This window comes from Lineus longissimus, chromosome 4 (genome assembly GCF_910592395.1).
Source record: "Lineus longissimus chromosome 4, tnLinLong1.2, whole genome shotgun sequence".
NCBI lineage: Eukaryota > Metazoa > Nemertea > Pilidiophora > Heteronemertea > Lineidae > Lineus > Lineus longissimus.
The window spans coordinates 17,753,704-17,762,751 of record NC_088311.1 but is presented as its reverse complement, the minus strand read 5'-3'; the positions used below and the strand labels follow the sequence as shown (position 1 = coordinate 17,762,751).

General features: G+C 42.4%; 1 protein-coding gene across 1 annotated transcript; it reads left to right on the top strand.

The window, feature by feature from the left end:
• The first annotated feature begins 2,564 nt into the window (after positions 1 to 2,564).
• On the top strand, positions 2,565 to 8,950 carry LOC135486955 (uncharacterized). The gene is made up of 4 exons (XM_064770166.1): positions 2,565 to 4,267; positions 5,464 to 5,637; positions 6,210 to 7,100; positions 7,705 to 8,950. The coding sequence occupies exons 1-4, from the start codon at positions 2,745 to 2,747 to the stop codon at positions 7,946 to 7,948; spliced, it is 2,832 nt and encodes a 943-aa protein (XP_064626236.1). The 5' UTR covers positions 2,565 to 2,744; the 3' UTR covers positions 7,949 to 8,950.
• Positions 8,951 to 9,048: the final 98 nt, after the last annotated feature.

Here is a 9,048-nt window from a genome sequence, read left to right as displayed (position 1 = left end):
GAACTACTCAATAGCAATTGCAATGGCTATGTGGTTTGGGGAAAAAAGTTCGCAGCATGGCCAGCTATTCAAAGGAAAAAAAGCCACGAAAAAACACATTTTGCGCTGAAAATATGCATGGATTGGAGACAAAGCTGAATGGCTTCACGGGTAAAATTTTCATGTTCATGTGAAAAATTAGGAGATCAAGAGGTTGCAGACAAAAAGCGACTTTTATCATTTCTAGTATTAATATATAGACTTAGCAAATACCCGTGATCCCGACGGTGCGGAGGCGACTGGTATGTTATGAATTTGGGTGTTTCTATGTAGGGCTTAAGCTTACCAGTTGAAGGGTCATTGTCTGTGGAAGGTGCTGTTGAGTTGAAATGCCTGGGGGCAAACTGCCTACTTTACTTAGAAGGCCAGTTATGTGGGGAGTTAGTGTGATCTAATCATTTGGGGGCACGTGGAGGGTTATTATGCGCATGGTTCAGGTTCTATTGTCGGACACCAAACAAAGGGAAACGACATATTGTGGTGAGTACAGTAGGCGGATGGAAGAAAACAATGGTAATGGTAGTGGCCTCTATCAGTAACTTCATGTACACATCACAGACAGTGGATTGATCACTGCATTTCTAGTGTGTCAGGGCATTAAATTATTTGGAATTACATTGTAGACTGTATGAAACTGTGCTCAGAAATGAACCGAAATATGGAATTACATTGTAAACTGTATGAAACTGTCCTCAGAAATGAACCGAAATATGGAATTACATTGTAAACTGTATGAAACTGTCATCAGAAATGAACCGAAATATGGAATTACATTGTAAACTGTATGAAACTATCATCAGAAATGAACCGAAATATGGAATTTGTAATTGTTTGTTGAAATATAAACAGCTGGGGACAGGTTCCGATGGCACCGTACTGGGGGTTTTATCTTCATCTCGCAGGTGGTACACTCCAGACGTAGTGGGCCGGCCTCGTCCCTCACCCTAACCACTGCGACAAGTGGCGAGGTTTCTTGAGCTTTTGTACCGACGACCACAGGAATTGGCAGGTGAATGCGGTGCCGTTCGTTTATCAACTGGCTGTAAGGGGCGCTGTAGTTTGAATAACCATTTTGTGAATAATTTTCGCTAATTAGCACAAATAAAGTTTGAAGTAGTCGTATTCCCAGTTAGCGTTTGTAACCTGAGATCATATTATAGTACAAAGATATTTGCATTTAGTCGTTTTGTTTGTTGTTTATTCACATGTAAGTCAACTAAAGATACAACGCAGTGCGTACGTACACTATACTATCTAAACCATGGGAGAAATCAAGTGTAGGAATGAAGTGAATAAACATCATCTACGCTATTATGTATGCCTAAGCGGTATACATCGAGCATTCTGATTCGGTGACAAAAAATGCCCTTACAGTTTCATTACTGCAATGGCCGTTTATACCGCAGATAGCATCACCGTCCTTCAGATAGTAAAACCTCGAAAAACTATATTTTGCGCTGAAAATATGGATTCGACACCTATATAGCTGAAGTTCTTCGCAGTGTCAATCTACTTCAGATTTCAAAAATGAACAAATTTCACCCAGCGGTTAATGAGGAGATAGAGCAAATTACGCCAAATACGGGTTTAGTGATAATAATACATTATCATATTTTCTGCAAATATATATAGACCCGACTCAGTACATAATTTAGAGTGAGAACAAGCATTGCGCTATTTTCCCACCTTTTATTACGAGATTTGATGATGTCTTTTGTGCTGTTTGCTAATCGGAGAATATTTTATTGTCGGAATTATGAGATGTCGGACTTGTGGTACTTCGGAGTTATGATACCTTTCTCTGAACGTCAGACTTCTTGGATGTCGACCTTATGGGGGGGGGGGGGGCACCAGATTAGTAATGTCAATACATTGAGGTATCTACCAATAGACCTACCATGCATGTTACAATACTCAGCATCATGCTGTCATTATCACAACTGTCACTCAAGTATACATATTCATTCACACATTGACTTAGGAAGTGCTTCAGCTGCAATACGAACCTTCTGTTAGCTTCGTATATAGTTCATGTAGAATCGCCGGTAATAGCCCAGCTATTTCTCTGATGAAGAGTCTGAGACTGTGTGTGCAATTGAAGCACATGGTTGGAAACGTTAGGGATTTGGGAATTGGACAATTCATCCAGGCGGTGGTGATCCATGAGTCACAATGAAGTAAATCCTGTGACCCAGTGCACCAGCTTTTTCGAATACCCGCGCATGTCCGCCTGTCATTATCTCGAAACACTTCAATCTTGAACTCGTGTTAGACAATGCTTTTCCTGTCCTGGATACTTTGTACTGTTCACGTGATGAATTTCAACAATAGGCGACATAAATATTGGCATAAGATACCCATGCATGCATAAATGACCTAAATATCGATTGCAATGAGATGAACTCGGAGGATTCGTATACACAGATATCTGACCGGGGCTTCCCCAAACCTTGAAATGTTTTCGTTCTTTTCGTCATGTTGTCTCGGGACGTGCTTCAGAGGACATCGTGATAGACTGATATGGATATATCATGGGACATTGATTTGACATTAGTTTGATAGTCCGCTTGGCCATATGATGAATTCGACAGCGCACATAACCGGTCTTTTATTGTTCTACTGAATTACGTATCCTTACGGTCCTTTTCCTCAGCGCTAGGTCAAAAGCACATCAATACCGCTATATACTTATAGTGTGCCGTATTATGTCTACTCCAGCACAACTGTGCATAAACGACACATCAGAAAAGATGGGAAGTGAAGGTAACATTTCACTCCTCGAACCTTACTTCAACAGTATCAAACAAGCGTTGCAGAGTCGAAGTTTACACCACCAAAAGGATTTTCTATTAGAAAGTGCTTCAGAAGACAATTCTAATCCTTCTTCGAACATTGGAATGGAATACAACAAAGAATCAACGGAAATCACGACTGATGTCAAAACGTCATCAGAGGAACAAGACCTATCGTTGGAAGCCCCAAGCCCAACGTTGCTTGAAGTTAACGGAATATTGCAGTCCACGAATGCAAAGGGTGCCACAGATTCGGGAACCTGTTTGGAGAAGGAAAAGGAAGAGGTCCAAAATACCAGTAGGTCCAGTGCACCATCGCTCCCGCTAGATAATGTTGAGTTAGTTGCTGATGAAGAGCTGGAGGCAAATGGCAGAGACAGGTCTGGAAGTTCAATGAAAACTACTGAAGATAACACAGCAGAGAACGACCAGCCTCGGTCCCCTTCGAACGGAATTCAGATTGTTGGGCGCGAAAAAGGGAATGACGTCAATCATGCACCGCTGGCAACTACGAATCCATTAAGGAGAGCATCGGACTTGAATTACGGCAGTGCTGCCGAGGTTGATGCAAGGCTGAAACAGACGTTCAATTTTGATGTCGTCATAGCCTTGCTTCGGGAGACAGGTGAGGTTGTTAACATTGCTGTGAATTCATTGGCGAAGCATGTAACCTTCCAGAGCGCCGTTTTACAATGTTTATTTGGTGTCCTTAAGGTGTGTGATGCTTGGAACTTGATGCTGACAAGTTACAAGATAACCGCAAACGAAATCATCGAACGACTCCACATTGCATGTTTAAAACTCGTTGAGGGTTTTCCGGATTTTGCTATGAAGGACATTCAACAGATCGAGGAGTATGTCAGTCGGCTTACTGATGCAATCAAAAAGTTGCAGTTGTGTTTAGTTGATGCAATGGACGCTTTAAAAAGCGTGGAGATGTCGATTGGAGATGATGCTTTGGAGGCGGACGCACTCTTCATTATAAAGCGAAAAGAAAAAAACGGTGTTCTTGAAGTTGAACAAAATAAGGAGGAATACAGACTGATACGACGGCGGTTTAGGAACGCGTTATACTTGAAATTATTCGCAGATTCCCCTACGGAAGCGTGTAAACTCTCTGCGGAGGAGTCTTACCAGGACATAATGAGACAGGGTGATGTCATTCATAGAAGTTATAAACAGTTTCTAAGTGATGATGATCGATTTGAAATAGCGCGAATGTCACTGACAGTTGCTCATCAGAAGTATTGCTTTCTTGCAACCTTGCTTGAGCGAGCCACAATCTTGGTCGGCACTTGGTCGAACGAGTGCCGTTGGATTCTTGACTCAGACTTTGGAGTTCAGATTAATCGAATTAAAGAAATGACGCAACAGGAACGCGTGGTGGTCTTCGAAGAATCCCCTGTTATGATACAGCTTAAGCTTTACTTACAAAGGTAAGGATATTTTTCAGCCAGTGGGAAGGGGGACCCAAATCCTTTTTGTCGGATGTTGCGAGGAAATGATAAACATGTTTGTCCATAGCGTTGAGTCTGTTCGGATGGAGACATGAGCTTTTATATGTCAAGGGGAAAGATAGCCCACGGATTAGGTAGCCCTGCCACTGCCTTTCGGCCTATACACAATTCTCAAGCATGTGAAAAAAACAGTGGCAGAAGATACCCCTTTTTCCCTGTTTGACTTCATATTCCGTTTTTGACATTCTATGTCATAATAGCAAGCTAATTATATATCCTATCTATATTTACTCACAGACGAGAAGTATTTTATCGGTAATCGCTGTATTGCCGAGCACGCGTTGTAACGGAAGCTCGTACACATGCATGGCCGAAAGTCATGAAATGTGCACACTGAGTAAGTGGTGTCGAATGGGACACCATCATCGTGCTCTACCTATATTCTCGATAGATTGATGTCCATTCCTTGTTTTATCCAATTCGACTGTCCACTGCACAGAAAATCGTCGGCTAACGTCACCAGTGCTGGTGAACATCCTAGAATGTTTCCCAGGTAAAACAGTGCCATTCGCTATTGTGACATCAGATTAAGGACTTTACTTTATAAAGACCCATGATACTCAGTTCAGTAGAGCTCCGTCATGTCAGTCAGATTCTCTGATTCAATAAACAGAAAGACATTGTCTGTGCCAAAAGAGCTGGAGGTTCCAGAACGTTTGCTTATAAAATTTCCAACCCCTAATCTATCAAATGAGAACGAAGTTGCGAGCAGTGGGCAGTGATATATAAGACCACCGAAAAAGTGGAATTTGTTAGTTAAAACGCCTGCCAATATATTAAAGGGGCGTGGCTACGAAAAATTACAGATTTTTAGGCGCGTATTGCGACGTTTTTGGACCTTCCAAATTGACATTTTAGGGGTTCCGTTAGTTTAGGCGCGCGACAAACGCCTCCTCTTGGAGGCCAATAGTCAGTGGTTAACAAACCTGTCAGGCCTATTTGCGATGAAGGGCAACAGAGCTGTTCGATTTGCTGCATGTGCTACTGAGAGGAAGTGAATACCAACCGGCCTGGCTTCGCCTACTGGTATTCACAATGTGGTGAGCCGTACCAAAAAATATAAGGCTCCGCCGTACTCATTAGCCAATTACATATTTTTCAAATCTTTTTCACAGGTGGCGCTCCATTTATAAAATTTGTTCCGAGAACTTGTCCTCCATACGGCCTGTCAGAGACCAGGTGGAACAGCTTTACACCGACAACCCTTACCCGGTGGAGGCGATGGATAGGGCACGGAAAGCTGCAGCCGAACACCGTGAACTCAGAAATGTTCTGCGTTTGCCTAAATGGTATGTTGTGGGAGTTGTTTCTAATATCATCAACTTCGTTTGGTCTGGGTTCACCACGGGATCATTGCGATTCAAGTGGAAGACATTTTCTCAAAAAATGACCTTGGTCATGGCTATGTTTCATCTCCCTGACCCTGAAATGAGTCCAAAAAAAATCGCCCACTACTACTGAGACAAACATTAAACATTGTGCCAAGGCCATATCGGCATGCAACAAAACATACGCACAAGAGCGAATACAAAAGAAGGCAAACTCGATCATAATATTATATGCCACAGATCAATCGGTATTTTGGTATCAAATTGTTACATTCAGTTATCAATACGGATGCCTCTGTGAGGTTTTAGTCATATTATATATATATACGCTTTGAAATAGAGTCGAACCTTTCTCTATTCAGGGCATCCTCAAAAACTGCCCTTGCTACATTTACTGATTATAGACGCAAAGTTGAAAATAATTTCCCAAATTTGAGGCCAAAATCAAATTTGTTAATGGAGAGAGTGTGGTGTCAAGGGAGCTTCCAAGGTGGATCATTCCGACTTTTATTATAAGCTTTCTTTCGTTCCAGGTATGAGCCTGTCCCTTTAGAGGGTGCAATATACAAAGAAGGTAACCGAATATATGCTCTAGAACTTATCCTCGAGGCCAAAAACGACACCAAGCCTAACTTGGGATGGAAAGATGAGAGCAATCCATTTCAATCTGATGAATACATTGAGGCAAAGAAAGTCATGGACTTGTCAGAAAAACTGCTTCAGATAGCCTGTGAAACTGCTCCGAGACCATCGAACTACCGGAGATGCCTTAGGGGAATACGTCGGAGTTTTAGAAAAGTCCAACAGGCCGTGTATGAAAATATTTTACAATACAGAGAGGAAGCCGCAGGGATTGCTATTCACTTGTATTTAGTGTGTTTGAGTTGGCTGCAAGGTCTGCCCGAGTTAGCCAAGGATGGATTTCATTATGGTGTGTTGGATATCGAGGGTTTGAAGAACCTGGCCAATGTAATCTGTTCGAAAAGCCTGACCTGCGATGCTGAGAAAATTGCGCTGGGTTTTGAAGATTATCAGCGGAATACACTGGAGGGACTTATTGAGAGAATAGACAAGGAAACAAAAGAAAGGTGCGACTCTGAAGCCGTTGAAGACGAACTTCCTGAGGTCGATCAGACATGGTATCAAACTCTTCGCCTAGGCGTAATAGGAGATCACATTGGGGAGATCGACGATGTTAAACAGGCTGCCATCTCTACACAAGCCTTGAAACTAGCCATAGGGCTACCCCTGGATGTACTGGTGAGAGCTCATCTTAGCCTCGGGCGACACATCGAGCAGCTGTTCAAAGAGAAGCAGAGGTTATTAGTTGAGGTTGATCCAACTGAGGTGTATGCTCGCGGTAGTCAAGGCCATAATAGGATGGACCATGGATTGATGCGGCGTGTACATGACTTGTGCAAAAGGTATTTTGTCATTTGAGGGGAGACCACGTGTATCAGGGGCATGGCTGGTGTGAGTCGGCACAATTCAGAATTCGGGTGGACATAAATCTGAATTATTGCCTGGCGTAATTCTCAATTATGTTGACCCTTAAATCAGCCATTCAAAACCTCGGATCTCCTGAATTATGCTCCGGCATAAAGCAAAATTAAGCCTCGCCATAATTAGACCAATCAGAACTGGGCATTTCCTTGTATTCATGGTACGTCATTAATTGCAAGATCGCAATTCCGTCCACCATAAATGACACTTCGGGCCACAATTCACGGCTATCTGATTGGTTGTGCACTACAACTCAGCTTTACAGCTTTATGGCCGGGCAAAATGAGGAGATCCGAGGTATTGATTGGCTGATTTATGCCCGGCAACAATTCAGATTTATGTCGGCTCTTAATTCTGAATTGTGTCGACTCGCGCCAGCCATATACGTCCGCGGTGTATAGGGACAATTTAAAATCGGCGGCAGTGTTAAGGGTCCGGTATAAGTGTTGGAATTTGTATAGAGAGCAAGAAGGAAATAATGGTTTCATGATGATGTGTCGTCATCTATTATGTCTTCGATTACAGATTGAATGCCTTCCGTCTCTCTTGCGAAGAAGAGGCTGCCCAACTCGAAGAAGAACACAATCCCGCTATGTTACTGTCTACGCGATCGACGGGTGTGTCCATGACTCTGGATGAATGCGACAATATGGTGAAAAGGTTGGGTGACATGGCGTTGGTCGAGAGCTTTCGGAATGTCCTCACAGAAATTGACGGGCACGTGCTGAAGTTTGAGGAGGTTGACGGCGAGAACCTTGCCGTTTTATAGTATTGATGAGCACTTTAGCACACCAGAATACAATTATCTCCGCTGACTTAAAAGGTCCATTTTTCATTCATAAAGTTTGGCCTTTTTCTAAAATCTTATGCCAGATCATAGATTGCACTAATATTCACCACAGGCAAAACTTTTCATATAAAATGGTATGCTCCGGCTTAAAGTATATGCTGCGGCCTTTATGAAGCCGGACTTTATGAATGAGAAGCTGACCTCTTCAGTCCGTGGCCGGGATAGAGTCGCCTGCAAGTAGATTATTCTTGTCACCACTGAATACGAGGTGGTTGCGGCCAAGTACCTGCCAAGGCAAGGGTCCTAAATCAATGTCAATAAACTGTTCGTAAGAGTTTCTTTCAGTCCAAAGAATGTCGTCCCTTTGATAGCTGATTCCTCCCTCCCTCACGTATAATTAAATTGCGGGCGTCAGTTCCGAGAGCCTATCGAGCTAAAACTAGCTCATCGATTGATTACTGCTTAGGCCTGATAACCAAGATGACCGCCTTGTACGACACGGTCTTTGGAAGTTGTTATTTTTTTCCGTGATTGATTCAGATAGATTTGATGACGCACTCCACTGTGGAAAAAGGTAACCGTTGTGTAACAATCTAACGGGTTTCTATCAACCATGGTCTGATTGAATTATAAGTTTCATCGTGCCCTTTTGCCGCATTTATTCGTTCCGTTTGGTTCCGTTCCGTAAATACAGATTAAAGTACACGCCAGGTTGTTCCGTTCCGCAAAGAAGATGCTGACTATTTTGTCATTGATTCAGAAGAATGGTTATCTGGCTATTGTTTATTAGTGTTTTATTCTGCTTCTGCGTATAGGGCTTTTTGCAACGAAATTATCCAATTGAGTAGAATTTATTACCGTCAAACTTTGTACTTCGCTTCCGCCTGAATAATTATTATAGGTTATAATGTTGTTTTTCATTTGAAAAAAACACTTAGTCATATTATGTTGGAAATTTTGAGTTGTTTTTTCTTCTGTCATCTATACGGTTCATGCCCATTTCGCCTTGTCTTTTTTCGCCTTTTCCCATTTTGCCTTTAAAAAATATACATTTCGCCTTCTCCTATTTCGCCTTTTCC

What these genes read in the sequence shown, in the direction of transcription:
- LOC135486955 (XM_064770166.1), top strand. Translation starts at nt 2,745, where the DNA reads ATGTCTACTCCAGCACAACTGTGCATAAACGACACATCAGAAAAGATG. An exon ending in CTTAAGCTTTACTTACAAAG is followed by an intron (nt 4,268 to 5,463) that starts GTAAGGATATTT and finishes TCTTTTTCACAG; the next exon opens with GTGGCGCTCCATTTATAAAA. An exon ending in GTTCTGCGTTTGCCTAAATG is followed by an intron (nt 5,638 to 6,209) that starts GTATGTTGTGGG and finishes CTTTCGTTCCAG; the next exon opens with GTATGAGCCTGTCCCTTTAG.